The 21,226-nt window shown below is 37.5% G+C and overlaps 1 protein-coding gene across 14 annotated transcripts in view; it reads right to left on the bottom strand.

Moving 5' to 3' along the window:
• Positions 1-21,226, bottom strand: part of RBFOX1 (RNA binding fox-1 homolog 1) — a 1,352,985-nt gene that overhangs the window by 779,743 nt on the left and 552,016 nt on the right. For all 14 annotated transcript variants that reach the window (XM_049791518.1, XM_049791517.1, XM_049791521.1 and 11 more), the window contains one exon: positions 12,851-12,913. In XM_049791518.1, coding sequence (XP_049647475.1) covers positions 12,851-12,913 — 63 coding nt within the window. The remainder of the gene's footprint in view (positions 1-12,850; positions 12,914-21,226) is intronic.

Raw genomic sequence — 21,226 nt, 5'->3', positions numbered from 1 at the left:
ATATGTGAAAAATACTCTAAGCATCCATTAACACTATCAGAGAAAATGTTTAGAATTTCTCAAGAAACAGTACAAACATCCTCGTGTAGCTTATCACACCTGTTTAAGGAGGATGAAAATAATTTAAAGAAAACACTTCCAGAGATGCACAGAGTAAGATTTTAATAAAACTTTGTCAAGCTACCGGTCCCCAGAGAGCACCAAGCCTGTTAATGTGTGCATTCACGCATGGCTTTATTGATGTAAATAACCTCTGATTTCACCAAAATCATTCACGTGAGTGTACCACACACACACACACTGGAATTTATGAATAATTAAGACAAAACCCTCCCAACAATTCAGCAATCTGAAGACAAAAAGACTTCATTCCAGTTACGAGATTTCTGAATCTTTATAAATCTGACCACACCTTCATTTTACAAACAGGGCAGGTCAGATCCTGGGCCAATGGGCGTAGGGAGACGAAAGCTGTTATTTTTAAAAGCTGTTTAGCTAAACAGAAGTGCAAAGTTCACACTTAATGTAAGAAGTTTGAATATCATAACCTATGTTTTCAAATAAAATGGGGAAAATACATTGTATATTCATGTAAGACAGAAAAAGAAATCCACACGTTACACTACAGATTGAGGTACCTTTGCAGTGCTACAAGAAAGCTTCAAAGCCTGCACTACACTTTTATAAGTTTCTATCGTTATTGATCTAAAATATCTAAGTAGTGAGCTAATGGTTTCCAATTCTGCTTGAATCAGCCTTCTAGACAACTGTCTTCTATCAAACAGTTGCTACACAGTTCTACAGAATGTATGTTAGAGAAATTCCAGCAGAAACCCCAGGGCAGCCCAATGTTTCAGGACAATTTTAGGTGGAAGTCAGGACTAACAGACAAACAGTGTATTGAAAACAGTGAAAAGTGCTGATGAAGAAATCTCCCTTTTCCAGATGTACTAGTAAATCACATCTAGTAAAATATCTATATGAACAGAAGAGCTGTTTTACTGGATTGCATCCTTTAAAGTAATATAGCCTGCCCAACAATGATCAGTATTAGATGTTTATGAACGAATATAAGTATCAGTCTTTCCCACAGTAATCTGCAAAGAGGGACATCCTGCATTTTGTTGTGTAAGGAAATACTGCACATTAATTTACACAATTATGCTTAACTTGCTTATATTTTTTGCATCTAAAATATCCAGTGGCAAAACTTTGTAGAATAGCGTTATATAGCATGAAAAAAACATTCTTGTCATGAGTCATTGCTTGATCATTTTGAGACCATAATGCTTACCTTATGAGTCATATCTTATAATATCAATATTCAAATCAATATCAATAATAATTTCAAGCTATCACTTTTCTCCCATTTCACTCACCTGTCAACTCTTTTCCGAGGTAAAGACCTCTAGCACATATTTATTCCCTGTATAAAAACTATTTCATACCTCTGATCACTCCTTTCACCTTACCCTGGACTATACCTTTTTGAGACAGGGTAACCAGAACTGCTTACAGTGACCACATGTAAGACTAATGCAAACTCCAGCAGAGACAGACCTGTATTTTCCGTACTGAATGCCATTCCTGAAAATTGCTAAGTATTCAATTTGCCTTTTTTGACAGCTGTCAAGCATTGAAGTAATGCTTCTGAAAACTCCATCTGATTTTTCCAAGAAAGGCTTCTCAGCAATAATAGTCATGCACTCCCTCCTCGAGAACATATTTCCATCTATTATAAAATTCTGAAAGCAAATTTTATTCTCACTTAATCCTTCAGCTTTCTGCACTTCGCTAGTCAGTCTTGGTTTTGTCCTGAATAATCCTGTCTCAACTGCAATTTATGTCCCTTTCACTTTTTATTTTGTCCTTTCTACACACTGAATAGTATAGATTCCCACAGACTTATACCTACAAACCCCTTCACTGTAAAAATTCACCATTTATTCATATCAGTGAAATTATAGTGGATCTGCCTTCATTACACTTTAGCCTCCTGGTTCACTGGATGTGCACTTAAAATTTCTCCATTGCTTCTCCTCACTGTGATGAGAGGAAGACCCTAATAATCTCTAGGGTCTGCTACCAAAGTGTCTGTAAGGTTACTGCTCTCTTCTGGTTCTGGCTGCATTTTCCCACAGACCTCCCTATCTACAATGAACCCAACTCCTCTTTTCTCAGTATAACCCATATGTGCTATCTGCACTACATGCCCTTTTATCAGCAGCTTTTTCATCTGCCACTACCCTAATACTGCGAAATCTTTCTGCAGTTCTACGTGATTTCTCTAGAGTAATTGTATCATCAGCAAATTTTTGCGTTACAGTTCAATCTTTTTCCAGGTTTTCCCTTGACACTTCAGTTCAAGCAGTTTCTCCCCCCCATAAAAAATGGATCTTTGTATGAGAACCTACCTGACTCTACTGCCGAACACATTAGTCCACGGAATTAGGCTTATTTTCAGGTTAGAATATTTTCAGGTGGCATTTTCATTCTTTCCATCCTACACTATAAGCAATGGGAGGGTTATGATATTTTTCTCCCCTCTCTTCCTTCAACATCAAGCCCAGAAAGTACATAGGGAATGGACAATATCTCCACCTGGAATGAAGCATGAATCCATGTAGGACTTCATTCCCAGATCTGAGGGAAGCAGGAGAAACATCCCATGAGGAGAAGTGGGATGGAACAGAAAGAAGAGGGAGGGGAATGAACCTGGAGCAGACTGTTACTGAAATCGCCACATTGGGTGGAGACAAAACAGAACGTGTGATAATTTCCCCACTTCTTCAGACCACTTTGAACAGTAATAAAGGTCTCCCAAGAAACTATGGAGGCAGTCCTTGGATATCACAGAGGAGCATTAGTTAGGGGGATGTTGACAAGGGCCTCCATTTGAGGCCAATGGTCCCTAGGAAATAATTTATTGACATCGAGGGGACACATTGTGGATACAACCACAGCCAATTTAAATATGGGCTGGTTTTCTTTATGAACCGTGAAAGAGTTGTATCATATTACATTGAAGTGGCCTTTAGGGACAACCAGAACATCATACAAATATCTCTAAACCTACAAAGAATCATTCTATCTCATTTAACTGCACATCAGATGGTACAAAATATTTTTAGCATTTCAGCAAGTGAACTTCAGAGCTGCTTTACAAATACTCTCTAAGAATTTTATTGCTCTATCCCTTTTGGTACACAATAAAGCACAACTAAAACCCTAGCTGTAATGATATTCATCAAGATACACAAATGTACATTTTCTATGGTAGTTAAAAACCAAGTATAGAAGAACAATTTTTTTCCCTGTAACCTATGAAATAAACATGGGGTATATGGTTTCAAGCACACCTGTAGGTTGTAAATCTATATCCTCCTAAGCACATTCCTTAAATTAACATTCCTGAGTCAGTAATAAGAAATTGTATTGATCTACCATAAAATTACTTGTGTAGTATCTGGTTTAGTTTGTCTTATTAGTGTGTTCATCAGTAGCCAAGAGCTAGAATAAAATATTTCCAGATGAATATTATTTGAAGCCCCAAAATTCACATATGCAGAATTTCTGCCTTGAATGACAAAGCCACACCTAAGAAGCTGATTCTGCCCCAATACATTTAGCTCCAATCGTCTGAATATTCCCACTATTTTAGTAGTAAAATTGACCACCTCTGAAAACGTGTATCAGCGCACGTAGGAGAATATAGACAGCCACAAATAGATGGGAGTGCGATCACTTCATCATTGCCCTTGTACCTTCAGATTTAATCCTGTGTTGATGTTACTAGATGTTACTATTTGCAAGTGATTTTTGCATAATCATATTTCACATTTTTGCTGTTAGGAGTCATCTGTGATGATTCTGCCTCCTGTAGGCATGCTTTTCTTTGTAGCTATCTGTTGTTGTACTACTGGTGACCAAGTTACAGAAAAGCTTGTCAGACAACACAAGCCCCATTGCCTGTAGAATAAGACTTGGAACCAGAAGATACAAACATTTGGAAACCATAAGTCATGCTGAAACTTTCTTTTGGGTTTCAAGAAATCTGAGTGGCAAAGCAATTGATTTGTACTTCAATATTCTAACCTGGCTTATACAAAAGACAGAAAACCACTTTAAATTATTTTGGCTCTGCAACTTTTATTACTTGTAGACTGTGCAAATCTAAAAATAATAGCACACAACAACTTGGTCTTGTAAAAACATATTTGTAAAGGATTTCAGATCAATCTTTTCCCAGTGTAGACCCTATGTATATATATATATTTTTTTAACTGGGTCATTTAGCTGTGCAAAATATCCCTCAAGAAAAAAAAACAAATGACACAACAACCCCAAACCCTCAAACAAACAAAACCACCACTCTCCAGTGTTTTTATCGCACCACTTTCTCTTTTCCAGATTTGCTCATAAAACTTTGCTCCTCTGGGGTGCAGATGAAGAAAGCAGAAACTTCACAGTGAAGAAGAGAAGCAGCAGTTTTATAGTGTATTGGATCTGGCTGGGATAGAGTTAATTTTATTCACAGCATCACATATGGTGCTGTGTTTTGGATCTGTGACTAAAACAGTGTTCATAACACACCGGTGTTATTCCTACCGTCAGGCTATTGCTGAGCAGCATTTGCACAGCGTCGAGGTTTTCTTCTCCCCACCCTTTTTCCTCACTCTCCCTCCCCAACCAGTGGGCTGGGGGCATAAGAAGTTGGGAGGGGACACAGCCAGGACAGCTGACCCCAACTCGCCAAAGGGATATTCCAGACCGTATGATGTTCTCAGCAACAAAGGCTCATGGAACGGAGCAGGGGGGAACGTTCATGGTTACGGCATTTGTCTTCCCAAGGTACGAGTGATGCAGCCGTGCCTTCATGGAAAGAGCAAAACACCTGCCTGTCAACGGGAAACAGTGAATGAATGCCTTCTTTTGCTTTGCTTGTGCACACAGCTTTGCTTCACTTAAACTGTGTTATCTCAACCCGTAAGCATTTTTTCCTCACTTTGACCCTTTCGATTCTCTCCCCCATTGCACTGGGGGCAGTGAGCAAGCTGGTGGTTGGGGGCTGACCTGCCAGCCAGGGTCAACCCACCACAGACAGGTAAACAGGTTTCTTGAGTTTGCCAGTATAAAGAAGATATATCCAAAACTGAAGCACAACACGTGGTAGTTGACTATGACTTGTGTGCTGGTCTCCAAGACCTGCCCCATCTAAAAAGCACTTTGCCAGCTGCTTCTTTCAAGTGAAGTTAAAACACGTCAGCGTACTGTCTGACACAGAGTGGTACAGGCAGGTTTCCTTCTTCTGCATACACAGGCAAGAACTCTGTTCTTTGATCAATCTGCCCAAATTTGCCCTGTATGATTAGTGTTCAATGATTTTGGTAGGTCACAGACAAATGTCTCTCAATGCATTAACAGATGTAAAAGTACTTCAACACTGTAAAAGATATAGGCTAAACTACTTGGTGAGAAATCCCAAATTGCTAAATACCAGTGATCAGTGCTAGAACACGCCCATAGTTGCTAGTGAGCTTCTAGAAAGTTCCACAGTCAGAAGCAGTTCTCCGAGGTACAGTTCAATTTCTGAAGGCAGTAAACAATCCCGAAGGAAGAGTAAATGTTGCTAAACACAAATGTATTCTGTCAAACTCACATGCTGTTTCATCTTTCTAAATCTCTTAAAGTATGTAGACTAAGGATAAACATTTCATTTTACATCAACAGATTTTTTTCTTATTTCCCAGCGCTCTCCTTCCTCACTGAAGATACACTTTCAAACTGCCATCCCATATTCAAAATTTTAAGAGCCATCAGTTATATGATTTCTAACACACCTTGCACGATCAGTAAAAACTCTCACAGAGCATGTTGTTTATTGGTTGTGCACGAGCTACACAGGAGTAACAAGTTACAATGCAGACTTGTCAGCTCAGTAACTAACCTCAAAGGTAATAGGAAAAAAAAGGAAATTAAATTTTCCCCACATCTAATCCAATTATTACAATCCAAAACTCCTGTTCATTTCCATGAACAGTAGCAGTAAAGATACTCCCCCCAGAAACAATAAAACGCTATCACACCTGTGCTTAGTGCTGCGTCCAGACATAGCTCAGCAGGATCTCAGATCCAACACACAACGCACAAAAAGCAAAATATTGTGACATTAGGTCGACTGTGAATGCATCATGGGCAGGGAGAGAGTGATTCCCCATTGAATATAGGCCTGACTTACCAAGCATTTATTGCAAAATTTCACGTGCATGCACTGCTGCGGGCTCATGGCTTTGCCACTCCCTAAGACAGCCCTACCCAAACTAGCTATGCTTAGGCAGCAACTGCACTGAAGATGTAGGAACACACTAACATACGAGAGCACTAACACAGCAACACAGACATGAACACTCCAGGAATCCTGGGCTGCTAACACACTCCAAAGCTCAGAACATCATTGCTACAGTTAACAACATTTGCTATACTGAACTACACAAGTGCTTGCAATGACTGTACCTTCACTTTGCATAATTGGCATTATCAGAAGAAGGTACAGAGGTCTGTAAGCTCTTCAAAGAAAAAGAAAAAAGGATCAAGTGTATATCTTTATTAAAGAAAGCTAACACCATTGACATGACCCAGATCATCATGAGGACTGTTAAATTTCAATTAGCTTTGAGCTGTGCTGATAGGACTTTACTAATAATTGCATGATTTTCTTCAGAAAAATGTTCAATTCTTTATGAGACAGGAGAGAGCATGAAATTTTAAGTTCTTTTTCACTTGTTAAACATAAAAATCATTAACAATAAAAGGTATTGGATTAGAGGGAGAGCAGGAGGAAAGATGGCCCAGTAACAGAGGCAATGATTTGGGATTTGAGAAATATGAATTCAAATCCTAGCTCTGCTATACTCCTTCTCCTGGCACATCAGTGATGCTGTTCAATTTTCTGGCTTCTTCTGTAATAAAGAGATAATAACACGTACTAATCTCACAGGAATTCTGGGACTTGGTATCTCTTAAATGCCACAACACTATGGAAATGAACTTGATCAAAAAAATCTTAATGCTGTAATATGGAGAATATTCAGAGTGCACACAATTGCCAATGGGGGTATTCTAAGCTAAGTGTTTACATGCATGTGAAAATTTTCATAATGACTGAATAAGAAAATGTCCACAATGTAATGTTTATGAAGGTAATATCTCCATAGTGTCAGAAAACAGGCTGCTACATACAGTAAATTCAGGTCCTAAGATTAATCTATATTCAACCCCTATAGCTTTTACTTGGTAGACTCAAAGCACCACTTACAAAGATGGAGGATTTAGAAAATTCAGAGGAATTTTCTGTGATTTTCCTCACAGAAATCACAGAAAGAAATACTGACTGCATTCTTAAAAGAGAGGAAGGAGAAAAGAAGAAATTGTTAGATATTTCTTTACGTGTACATTTGTATATAACGAAGAGAGAATTACAAACCTAACTTTACTTACTGAGTTATAGTTCAAAATAATCTAGGGTAGTATTTAAAAAAACAACACACTTGTGTTGGGACTCTGTCTCTTGTTTTCAAAATGTCCATTTCAATTTCAGTAAGCCTTATGCTCTTGAATTTGCTTTGAAAGAGTAACTTCTAAATTCTTTAGATGCTCAAATAAATACATATATAATTACCTGCAGCAGTGATTAAGCACAATCGAACCAAGGACAGTGTCTTCCTTTATTTATGTAGGAAGATCATTTAAGTGAAATGAGCAGCATAACCACCTGTAAAATCAAAAGTAGACCACTGATATTCTGGTGTGTTGCTTGCACAAACATAAACCCATGCTCTTTTACAATTTAGGTAATCATAAATTATAGCAGTGGTTTAACAATGATTCATGTGAACCTGCTACCACATAACTGCTCTTTTTGTCTAAGACCATTAGAGATTGTACCGACATAAACTTCAAATTAATGACATCCAGTAAAAGAAAACAACATTCTCTTCCCCTATAGGTAACGAAATAAGGTAAACCTTGGAACATGCAGACTTAAAAAAAAAACAAGCCCACAAAACTAAATAAAGTTAGTATATTTAGTTCCCTATGCAGGAAAGAGTTAAAGATCATACCTAACTAAAGATGTGTCTAACAGAAAAGTAGTATTTCAAATCAAACACCTAAACTGAATTACCTTGTATTAGAACTAGTGTACTAGCACTAGAAAAATTCAAACACAGGTCAGGTTTAGCTACTTCAGTTAAGCTTTTCTGAAGAAAAAACATCCATGAGAATATTCTCCTGCTTATCATTAGGAGCATGTAAATGCCTCGCTGCTTCTGGTCCTTAATGAATTCCTACAATAACTGTTAAAGATATTTGAAGATATCACAGAACAACAATGAATACTATAACAGTGGAACAAATACTAACAACTAAACAGTTCCCCATCTTAGCTAAGATGAAGTAATGGAGCAGAACTTACTGCTTCATTTACGTTATCTACCTACCATTCTTCAACTCTTTTTTATTGTAATTCACAGATATCGGTAATTCAAAGTGCTGCATTTTTTAAAATATTCAGCTCTCTAGACTAATACTACCATTCAGACTACATTAGAATACAGAGAGATGAATAAATAAGAATGCAATCATTCAAATCATTTTTCCTTATACATTTATTAGAAAAAGGTTATAATACTGGTTTATTTCTAAGAGAATTATGGTATTTTATAATAGCTCTCTTTCACAATTATTTTGTTCATGCCTCTCAGGTAGAAATCCTTAGATCATACTAAACTCCTCAAATTCCCTTGTGGCATGCTATGTTGTTTTGGAAAATAGATTTATTTTATTAACAATTTTAAAAGATGTGCTTAATGAAGGGGAAAAAAGGACCCATAATACCCAATAATATTTTCAATGCAGTAATAGCTATTTTTCTGTTACTTATTTCAACATGTTTACAATTCAAAGGAAAACACTGCTCTAAAATTAGAGAAGAGGGTTTTGAATGTCTTTCTTTCAATGGCTTTATAGGCCTTTACAGCATGGCAAGTAGTTTTGAGTCACTGACAGACTGCAGAGGTGAAGATAAGACTTTTGAGACTGACAGCATACTTGCATACATGCATTTACGATGCATTTACATCCACTGGGGTTTAAAATGTGGATAATCATGGGAGATCTTCCAAAGGATGCAACCATCAAATCAACATGGAACAGCACCCCTGTCTCATCCCTTCCCGATTACCTTAAAAATTTCTAGCCAAGGAAATGTGTTAGTAATAAAACAACGAGATCACTTAACTACGGTATGTTTATCACGCTATGTAACAACTATATACAACTTGAAGAGTAAGAAAAAACAATAGAATGAGCAAGTATACAGAACTTTTCTCTTGAAAAGCAATTGTATAAACTTTCTGCAAAACATGGAAAAGACAACAGTTTTCTTCTATTTTTTTTCTGAACTGTTTTCAGAGAACTTGGGTGGAACACCAAAGAGAGACGGCTTCCTTGCCAAAGAATTATAGCTTTAGGCAAGGCAGTTGTGTAGGGGAGGGCTACACACAATAATTCATCTTTCCAAATAACCTAGACATGGAGAAATGCAACATCACTACTGCTAACTGTCCAGCCTTCTGAACTGGGAACCAGTCAGTGATCTTCCATTTTACTTGTGCAGATCATTGTCATTACATACAAGATCAATCCCATTTCTTATCTTTCAATTTTAACTGACATATGACATCCAGAGCATGGAGATCGTGGCATGTGCTATTGCCTAACACTGCACTCTACAGTATTCCCACCTTAATGAGTTCCAGTTCATGACAACAGAACAGGAAAAATGCTCCAGTTAAGGGAATGAGAGAGGTCTTAACCGCTGATCTAGGTTTTACATCCATTTCTGCTACACACCTCTTGTCAGTCACTCTTTGTGCTTGATTTTCCATTATATATTTGGAACAATTCTATCTCCTTTGCCGGTCATGTTTATTTCTAGTTGTTGTTTTCTGGAACTGTCTTTTATTGCTTTGTTTACTGGTTTGCTTAATGCACTGCTGCTTTGGTAGAGTACTGTAGACGTTATTGCACAATTAATAGAAGGTCAAATGCCAAATAAATGCATAGGCTACAAAATTGAATTTTAAAATCCAGGATTTCTCAGTAATTCAGCCATTAAAACTGTACTTACCTCAACATATTTATCTATCAAAATGAAACAGAAAAATACTGTAAAGCAACCATAGCTAGAAATTATACTTAAATTCAACTGAAGCATACCGAACACAAAATCTATTGTGATTATTACATGAGGTTTTTGAAACTTGTGACAGCTACTTGTCTCATTACATACAATTCCATAATCTTAACACATCCGTGTTGGATTGGTACTGCTATGTTTAAATACTGCTTCTAAATAAGGGAATGGGACAAACCATTTTATAATCAGTAATGTACTACATGTGTACACCATGTCACGGGTGAATAGGGCATAACGCCCAGCCATATGGTGTACTTAAAGAGCCAACTCATCTACATAGTCTGTTACCAGGCAACATGCTGGACTTCAGTCTGAGCTTGGTAAAAAAATGACCTCTTAGCCCTAGAAGTTGATTGATATTCATTGTGCTGGTTAGGTTATGATCACAAGGGAAAATAATAAAACCAATTATGCACATTGAGATTTGGCAGCATTAAACCTTCCCCAAATTCCAAATGTGCATTTTCTTCTTCTTTCTTGTCGTATATCCCAAATCTCTCCTTTAGCTTGTTGAAGGAAGATGAATATCTTTTCCTTCAACTACATTTATAGATTCTGAAGCACTATATTCAGAGTCAAATTAATGTTAGCTTCCTAAAAACATGCCAGTAATTATTTCAGGGACCACTGTCTCCCATGGGTTAAAAACACCAACCTCATTCTTGCAATTTTTAGCAGAATTTTTCTAACAGACACTGCCAATTGCATCAAATTCTGCTAAGAGCTGTAATGTTATTCTGTGATGGAAAATACTGTTTGTGACTGTACTGGGTTTGACTGGCATGGCGTTAATCTTCTTCATAGTAGCTAGTACGGGGCTGTGTTTTGGATTTGTGCTGAAAACAGCGTTGATAACACAGGGATGTTTCGGTTCCTGCTGAGCAGGGCTCACACAGAGTCGAGGCCTTTTCTGCTTCTCCCCCCACCCCACCAGCGAGGAGGCTGGGGGGGCACAAGGAGTTGGGAGGGGACACAGCCGGGACAGCTGACCCCAACTGACCCCAGGGATATTCCAGACCATAGGACATCATGCTCAGCATCTAAAGCTGGGGGAAGAAGAAGGAAGAGGAGGGATGTTCGGAGTGACGGCATTTGTCTTCCCAAGTCCCTGTTCGGCGTGATGGAGCCCGGCTTTCCTGGAGATGGCTGAACACTTGCCTGCCCGTGGGAAGTGAATGGATTCCCTGTTCTGCTTTGCTTGCGTGCACGGCTTTTGCTTTACCTATTAAACTGTCTTTGTCTCAGCCCATGTGTTTTCTCACTTTTACTCTTCTGATTCTCTCCCCCATCCCATGGGGGGACAGTGAGTGAGCGGCTGCGTGGGGCTGAGTTGCCGGCTGGGGTTCAACCATGACAGCGACAGAAGAAAAGCTAAAAGCAACAAGCATGCTGAGCACTACGGAATTGATTTAAATCTCTCGTCAAGATGAACAGGCTTTTCTTTTTTCTTTTTTTTTTTTTTTTTTTTTTAGTCTTGTAAGCTAGGAAGTCTTTTTGAAATAATGAAATATTTTTTCAAAGACATTAAGAGGAAGATTGTGTTCAGTGTAGGAGAATAAATGTAAAACTCTTCTTATATCTAACAAGGCCTGTATGTCTAATTTTTTCAATGCCACCAAACTTCATATGTTGGGGCACAACTCAACTACTAATAGTATTACATTTGACCAAAAACCTGAATTTAGTCTATTATCTTGTCAATATACATGTGTGACTTTTTATTTTCTACACACAGAACAAAGAAAAGTATACTTATAAATGTATATAAAACACAAATCTATTCAGTCACCCCAATACAGAACAAGCCATGCTTATTACCCAATATGAAATGATAGAGCATTATAGTTTATTTTAAGCAGAGGATTATTAAAAATTGTTTGAGAAGTACCAAATACACTTCTACTGAGAATCATACACTTTTAATAATATCTACAGAAGTATCAGAAAAAAATAAGTATAGAAAGTTATATTCTGAATTAAAAGTGCTTAATATTGGTTCTATGTATGTGTTAAAAATAAAAGAAAAATAAATTCCAAGTATTAAAGGGCAACAAATAGTTTGGAAGTGAAAGTCTCTTCTCAGGAAGGTAAAAAGCAAAAAATGAATCAGCACAAATACTTTTTCACATGTCCTATAATTTCTCAGCTTAATTCATGATCTTCCCTATTCTGACATTATGGATGTATTTAAAAAGGAAAGCATGTTGAATTATCCATAGCTGTTCTAAGAGAAAAAAGTGTTTGTGACTAAGCTATATACAAAGTAATTTCTTTCTGACTGAATCAGCCAAAGGTAAAATAAATACAATAGTGACATAACCTTAACATGTAAATGGGAAATGCAAGAGAAGAGCACTTTAACCTATGACCAGAAACAGGGAAGACTATTTTCTAAGCATGTCACTAGCAAGCTGTTGTTCACTGAAGACTAAAAGGCATCAGATCTTGTACTTATGGTCTATTAGTCTTGTGATCCAGCATCAGCATAGCAAGTTGTGAAGACCGAAGTATTTCTTTATTCATTATGACAGCACAACAGAGATTTCAAATTCCAAGGAAAGTAAAATAAACAACAAAAATCAGTGCACTTACTGAAAGAAGGCTCCGATCATGAAAACAATAGGCACCACTTGCATGGGACTTCTGTGGAGTTTCCTATGAAAAGAAAAATACATTCTTACTGGAAATGGGAGATTCAAAGATCATATTTGTGCCCTGCACCCATGGAAGGCTGAAGGTAAGCTTTAAGATTCAAAGTGTTGTAAGAAAAAACCAAAATCGATAATGCATTATTTGGGCTTTCACAAGAAAGGTTGCATACATTATTGGGTCATAATTGCATTTTTATTGTAGTACAAAGCTGAATAGCAAAATCTGCTTATTGATTCACAAATACCAGCAAAGATTTTATTATATATTTATTAATCATTCAATGGACAGTAAAAACTTCCAGGCAGTTTGCAATTTATTTGAAACCTAAATCCTATGTTTGCATTATGAACTAACCTACTAAAATAGATATGCAATTACTATGCCATAGCTAAAAATTTACCCCAATATAGGTTTCCATTTCAATAGGAACAAACAACTCTTGATTTACTTTTTGTGTATTTTTCAACTGAAAACTTTTAGCAATTTTGCAAAAGAAAGATGATCATAAAATAAAAGGGGCCATCCCACATATGTTATACATGCACATAGCTAGGAATTAGAATAGATTAACATACTATTCTATGCCACTTTTTCTTATTGATGACCAGTTGGTGACATATAATATGTTACTGAATTATTCACTGAATTTAGAAGTTACAGTAAGCTCAGCTGTGTTTTTCATAACAGATTCTTCCTACACTCATTTTTCATTTCCATGTGCAAGTGGTAGTATATACTCTGTGATACAAATATTCCCAAAAATAGAAACACTGTACGTATTTTGAGTCTTCAAGGAAAATGCACACCTAGGTCTATGTATTACCAAAACATTCCGTAGATAAATTTAATATACTTTTTATCCACTTCAACAGAATTTCGAACAGTAAACACATTGAATATTTTTCACAAAATACGTTATCCCTATACGTGATTCCATTTTACACAAAACAAAGAAACAAAAAATCAGCAAGTCAAAAGTCAGTATTGGCTATTTCTAATGCAGTTGAGAATAAACAAGAAGAACTAACAGTACTGGAAAGGTACCTGTTCTATAAGCACATCAGGTAATATTGCAACTATCACACATATTGATAAAAAAGCCCAACACCTTCAGAATCTGAGAAGGTGACAATCAGCAACAGAAAACATGCTTGCATTTTGGTCTGCTCAGAGCAGGGACCATCACTAGGAGAGTCTCTATCAAAGTAAGATCCAACTTCACAAGTGAAGCTCCTAGCAGTAATTGCAACTGTCTTACCATCAAAAACCCCCACATTAATCTATTTCTGAGCTGAAGACATAAGTTTCTTTTTATTTATGAAATAAAATGAACCACATACATGTAAAAATGCTACAAGAAAAGGCAGCCCACATAAGAAGGCTGCATAGGCACGCAAACTATACATTAAAACTACCGCATCTTACCCTTTCTGGGTAGTGTGTCTTTGTGCACGATCAAAAATATCTCTGAGTACAACACAAGGTAATTTAATGGTATTGAGAGTTCCTTATAAGTCTCTAAGGAGAAGTATTTTTTAACTAATTAGCCCACACTTTCAAAAATTACATCTGATTTAGGACCACCTTTAAATGCCACATGAAATTTATTCATGGTCAACAAAATTGAATTGAATAATTGAAAATTAAGTCTCTCAGGTTTTCTCCATTGGGGTACTTGTGTTTCACTATTGAAAACACTGTGATTTTTCAAATGCAAACTCTCCCTTTTTAGACTTTGTACTGATTAAAATGCTACCTCATTGAGGTTAACAGTACATTAATTTTCCTTTTCTGAAAGAGTTGTATCTGACCACTCAATCCTAGCAGACTTTCTGTTTAGCATAATGTTACCTATCATTAATTTTAGAAACATTACACTCCCAACTGCTACTGCTAGTATTCCTTATTTATCCTGCAGTTGCACATTCCAGTGACTGAGGAAACTCACAATGCACACAGAAATAAGAGGTACAGAATTTTATAAATATATGCAAAGCCAGGGAAAAATATGAATATGCTGTTGTATGTAATTTACAAAGTACTGCTGTATTAAATCAGAGCAAACGCAGACAAACTGTAAAAATAGTTACCACTAAAACAATTAACTTGGCTATACGATTTAACCAACGAGTAACTATTCATTTTGCCTATTTTTACGGTACTGTATAACCCCTCTCTAATTTCCTTCACAGAGAAATATGGAAGTTTTATGCCTTACTGACTACAGACATTGCTTAAAATGTTTAGCAATCTGAATATGAGAAGCAAAGAGAGGATTTCCTCAAAACAAATGGTCTAGAAGCACCTGCCAAAAGGCGAGTGGAACTCCACCCGCAGCCCTGTACTCCATACCACCATCAAAGGCACCTTCTTACCATACTGTTGGACAAAAGGAAGAGTGGCACGTTTAGAAACTTTACAAAGGTTTGTAAAGATTTCTCCCGAACCAAAGAAATATCCAGTCTGTATACTAGTTTCCCTGAAGCCACGTAGCTGTCCTACATGTGACACAGCCAGTGAAGGAAAGCTCCTTGTGCAGTGCACCTGGAGGCTCTTGTAAACCCCACAGACAACGATGAAGGTCCACCACCTATTACACAGTACGTGACTGTATTTCCAGGTGTCGTGTAGACCGCTTTGCAGAAACCGCACGTTATGAAGTATACTTTATTTGTTATCTAGCTACTCAGGCAATATCTAAAAAACAAGCAAGATTTTTCAGTTGTATTCATGTGATAACATGAAGCAATTTTGAGTAGAAGGAAATACAGCTGAAAAATGCTAACAATTTTGTGGAAAAAACCCCCCTACATTCTGACAAAATCCTATTTACAAGCTTCAAGATAACCTAGTCGACTATGATGGACTTTGACATTATACATTGTTATTCTTTGTATTGACATGAAACGTCATCAAGACTGTCCACACAACTAAAAGCAGCCTTGAAGAAAAACTAAAGATATGCATTTTTAATGCTAAATTTTCTTTTCCACAACTGTCATGTATCTTAGCATAACATGAAGTAGGCTCTTGTTTTGCGCTCCAATCACACAGAAATAAATATACAATTAGCAACGTTTTGCTTGCATCTGGTATTACAACATTTGTATGTGACAGGCATATACAAGAACAGCAACAGCCTTCTTCGGATCAGCAGCAGAGTTACCATTCTGCAGCGCTCACGTCTTTCTTTTCTGAGAAAAGGAAAACGTGAGAGTGAACTAGAAGACTCCTGCTAAGCATGTATGTAAAAGTCTGGCAAAGAAGATGATGTTTTAAGATTCACTTAAAAATGGAAAAGTTGTCTTTTCAGGTGAAAATTTCAGGTGTGTAGACAAGTACTGAGAATAGCCTGGTCTCTTCTCCCTCAGGGCAGTCAGCCCGGGCAGCCCAAACAAGCAGAGGTTATTCTGCAGGGTCATTGAGAAAGATAGCCCCGGGCCATTCAGGCTTCATAAATAGTTACTGTACCCAGACATTCCAAGAGTATCCCAGACATTATATTATTTTTTCCATATAAGTAGCTCCCTTAAGCATTATATTAAATTTTTAAAAAATCCAAACAAACAAAAACCCCAAAACCCAAACAAGCAAAAAAAGAAAAAAACCCAAGGAAAGAATAAAAATTACTACTAATACATATACACAATCACTAAGCCTGACCTAACACCTACTGCTTCACACCTTTATCAAAAGCCTATGTATAAATTGATCTAATCTGATATTTTTTACTTTAATTCTGTTCTAAAAATGCAATTAAACAATGATATCTGTTGCAGCAAGTTAAAAGTCATTCCCTTTAGATAACAGCCAAATACAACAAGCAGTGAGTTTTGCCATCATTAGACTTCTAACCATATTACTTCTATTTCGAGGCTTTTTTGTTTGGTCTCGGTTTAATTTCCTGTCAGCCTTACAAGAGATTTCTAATGTTTGGGCTGTAGGATATGCTCTGATTAAAAATAATCTTCCCAATTACTGCCTGGCATGAGTCTACTGCCACATGCACTCTGCCACTGGCTTCTGAATTTCTGTCAGCAGTAATTGTGTCTGTAGCTTCTAACTGTAAATGAAAACCCAGGGGGCATATTTGGGTTCCAGTTTCCTTTGCCTAGCCATATCTTTTAATTTGCACTGTCTGTCAAAAGGAGATGTTTGTAGGCACTAAGAGGAAATCCTTAGAACACCAGGTTAAAAAAAGAGGAAAGGAGAAAAAAGAAATGCAACTGGAATATGATAAACTATATTTGATATTTATTCTAGCACACTCGATGTAGAGAATCTCACCGCATTGATTAGCCTTAGAAGAGGTAGATTGAAACCATTTACTGAGCATTTCTAGCTGCACTTTTTTACCATTAGATTTAATCATAAGCCTTGAGCATCACCTTATTATCGCTATTTTTTTGGAAGGCGATCATTCTCATGGATATTTGACAGAACAGGGTTTCTTATCACAGTGGAAGAACCCAGTACTTCTCAGTCTCTGGCCCCTAGCCTAAACTATACCATGGGGCTGCCCCTCTCCAGCCCTGGCCAGACCTCAGACACGGGCTGTAAGCAACCCGTCTCCTGGGTGGACCCCCTAGACCTCCGCCGCGTCTCCCCTCCCCGCTGCCTTCGGTCCTGTTTCCTGCGTGGCCTCCAGACCTACACTGTCGCCTCGCCTCCGTCCTCTCGCTGTCCCAGTGAACGGTGGCTCCTGACCGGACTCCCCAGACGGATCCTGGGCTTGGTCCACCGCCTCGCTCGGGGCTGTCCGTGGACAGAGCCTGTTCCCTGGACCTGGCTCTGCCCGCCGTGTTCAGACGCCGTGAGGCTGCGCCCCATGGGGGAGGGCGCGGGCTCAGCTCCTGGCTCTTGGCTTCAGCAGCAGTCGGCTGACACCAGGCCCGAGGATGTCTACGTTTGAAATGCCGGTGCCTAAACCTGGCAAGTCAATGCAATCCCAATCACCAGCCTCATGATAGATGTGCGCGACGATTCTCATTGATTCGCCTTCCCTCTTCGGAGTGCTGCCGCTGCTGTGATGGAAAGGTGGCCCGGTGTCGCCAGGGAATGTGGTCTGTATGACAAGAGCAAGATGGAAGCAAGGTGCCCTGGGTCAATTTTCTAAAGGAAAAGAATCTTAGGAAGAATGAAGCACAAAGCACAGACTGTACTCTGCGAAGCAGATACAGAAGAAACTCAAGGAGCAGAAAAACATTTGATATAACGTCAAGAGTGAAGCTTTGTGCAGAAGGGGAAGAAGTACAATCACCTACACCAAAAGTACAGTCAAGAATGCTTATATAGGATATACAGCCTTCACTGCAAAGAATAATATTTTGAAATATTCACTGTAAAATGAATTATACTGTAAAGTCCTGTGAAAATAATTTTCTATGCGGTTTCAAGGTTTGATCTGTCAAAATTAAGTAAATTTGTGTCTCAAAAGTAAAATGGCATCCAGCACATTTGGAATTCAAGAAGTACAGAGAGCATATATTTGCATACAGGAATCACAGAAGTTTTCTTTGTGATAGGAGGACAAATACTGAGATTTGGTAAATGTGAGCAGGGATTTGTCCAAATGGCATTTGAAACTGAATAGCTGTTCTTGGCATAAGAACTTATTTGAAATATTAAGGCCAAATGTTAGCGTTCTGCATTATGTTTGTTAGTTGATACTCTATTCTGTGTGCTGACATCTGTAAATGAGGGGACACAGTGGAAAGGTGGGAACAGAACTGATTTCAGCCCTGTCCTGGACCTTTGGCAAACATCCTGTAGTATAACGTTGCTATCTTTAGGGCTATGCCCCTTAGTAAGTATTCCGTGCAATGTGATGACAAGACACCAGTAACAGATAAGAACTTCAGCATATTAACTGAAACATACACAGCTTCTCATCTGTACAATGGAGGCTGTAATGACCACCAGATTCATAACTGCCACGTATTAGAGGTAAAAATGCCACGGATCTGTTAAAATACTGATTATTTTAAAAAGACTCTACAAGCTGTGCACAAAGTTCTTTGTGCCTCCTCTGAGCCCTACAGTACAGCAGCATTTTACAGGCTGCAATACAGAACAAGACCGTGATATCCTCAAACTATCTTTGCTTTTATTTCCATATCTCATTTGAGATAATAGCATCACCTGCAAGGTATATCCCCCTACCCAGAGATAATGATTGAAATTGCCAGAATGTTTCAATGCATACCTACTTTTTCAAATATAAAGAAAGCCACTGAGTTCAAAATGGTTGTTCCTGTGACTGAGGCCATGCAGATGTTTAAATATTTTCAGCATAAAACCCATAGTATTAAGTATTACAGCAAACACATTATGAAACTGAAAGAAATATTGGGAAAAGACAAATGTAATCACAGTAAGGTAGGAAATCTGGATGTAGACAATGGCTGATATAGCAAATAGCATCAAACCCTCACTACTGACTTCTTCACTGAGTGTTTCATTTCAGATCAATTTTTCAAAAATACATAGCATTCCATTGCCATTATGAAGATTAATGTCCCAAAAATACATGAAGACTGTGGGAGAGAAAGTAAGGGGGGGGGGGGGGGGAGGGGGCGGGGCAAGCACTGTAATGTAATTCACTGACTGTATTCTTAACAACATTTTAGTTTTCTGTTTCATAATTCAATATTGCTCAATAAAGAAATAAAAATATAAATTGTTTTCTACAACATACTAAGTATTCCTTTAAGAACAACCTCAGCCTCTCACAAAATTATAAAAAAAAATCCCAAGTTAATAACCAAAATATCTTATTCTTAGTATCACCATTTAAGTAGTATGAATGACATTTTCTACAGATTGCACAGAACTCATGCTAAGTGGTGACTATGTGTCCTCCATAGGCAATGCCCCCTCTGCATGGGAACAAAAGTCAATTCTCTTTCACACAGATTATTAATGAAGTTCTCAGAAAAGAAATACAATTTTAGAGGGTTTAAGCTGAAAAATTTGTGGTTTTTTCATGTAATTCCCTTCCTTTCTAAGCCTACACACAACAGAAATTTATTCCTGCCTTAGTAGTTTTTAGCGATGTTTTTGCTTTATTTCAAATTAGGTTTAAAGAGTTCTGGGGAAAAAAAAAAAAACAACTAGTCAAATTACATTTTTACAGTGCTACGCACCAAAAATGCCTTACATCAGTTATTGTGATTTTGTGCATACTCAGTCGATGAGTAAAGTCTTCAGTGCCTTCAAGCTTTCGAGAGAAGTCATCAAACTCTCAGGACTTTGCCAGACTACCAAGCCTCTCCTCATATTAGAGTAGTACTACTGTAATTACAAACACCACTAATTGCTGTCAGAATATTTCTTTGTAATAATGACCTCGGGTTTCATCATAACCTAGTATCATTTATCTCTATTGCTTTCTTGGAACACCTCTTATTCTGATTTAATGCTACTACAAACAGTTAAAATGTATATCTTCACTTGCAGTAACACTGATCAAACTATCCAAAGTACAAAGAACGAGCAACATCATTAAATGTATTACATTATTGCATGTATCAGACTTCCAAAACTCACAGCTTAAAAAGAAAAAAAAAAAAAGGAGGGGGGGAATATCTGTAATACTGGCAGTGACATTCAAATATCCTTTCAATTTTTTTATTTTTATTTTTTTATTATTTTTTAACAGCTATAGTCTGGACAGACAATGGAGAGAGATGGGTGCAGTAAAAACAGAATTATAAGAATTACATTTATGTGACTACCTAAAAGCACTCTTGATAACATGAGGCTGCTACACCAAAAATATAGCCACATGTTTGCCTACTCCCGATGCATAAAACACACAGAGGTAAAAACTACCTCTCTATGAAAGAAGAACAAAAAATAAACTTTAGAAATAATTCAAGACTAATGAAAAAAGTTACATAAACTGAAAAAGTATTAAAAATCAGTTTGTTTCTTTGAAAATATTTTCAAAAGAAGTTCCAAAAAAACCAAACGAAAACAACCCAACCGAAAAAAGAAAAACATAAACCAACCTTCTACTCGATATATACTGACTGTTTTTATTAGTGTAAGTTCTCAAATAGCTTTTTAAAGGTCCCTTAAAAAAAGAGATCTTTCAAAACTTTGGCTGCAAAGACAGCTCGCTCCAAATGCATGAGACTACCGCTCTGGGAAAATCAGCTCCCCAGTCCGTGCAGGAAAGTGGCAAAGTCCCAGGCACCAAGTTTCTCCATTACTATAGTCATCATACCTACTACTCAACAAATAACAACTTTGGAACTTTTCCTCAGAATTTCTTCTTTTCTCCTCAGTCTTCTGCAACAGAGACTGTTCTTC

The sequence above is a fragment of the Accipiter gentilis genome, chromosome 33, assembly GCF_929443795.1.
Source record: "Accipiter gentilis chromosome 33, bAccGen1.1, whole genome shotgun sequence".
In the NCBI taxonomy this organism is placed as follows: domain Eukaryota; kingdom Metazoa; phylum Chordata; class Aves; order Accipitriformes; family Accipitridae; genus Astur; species Astur gentilis.
The sequence above is the reverse complement of the archived record's forward strand: the minus strand, read 5'-3'. Positions and strand labels throughout refer to the sequence as shown.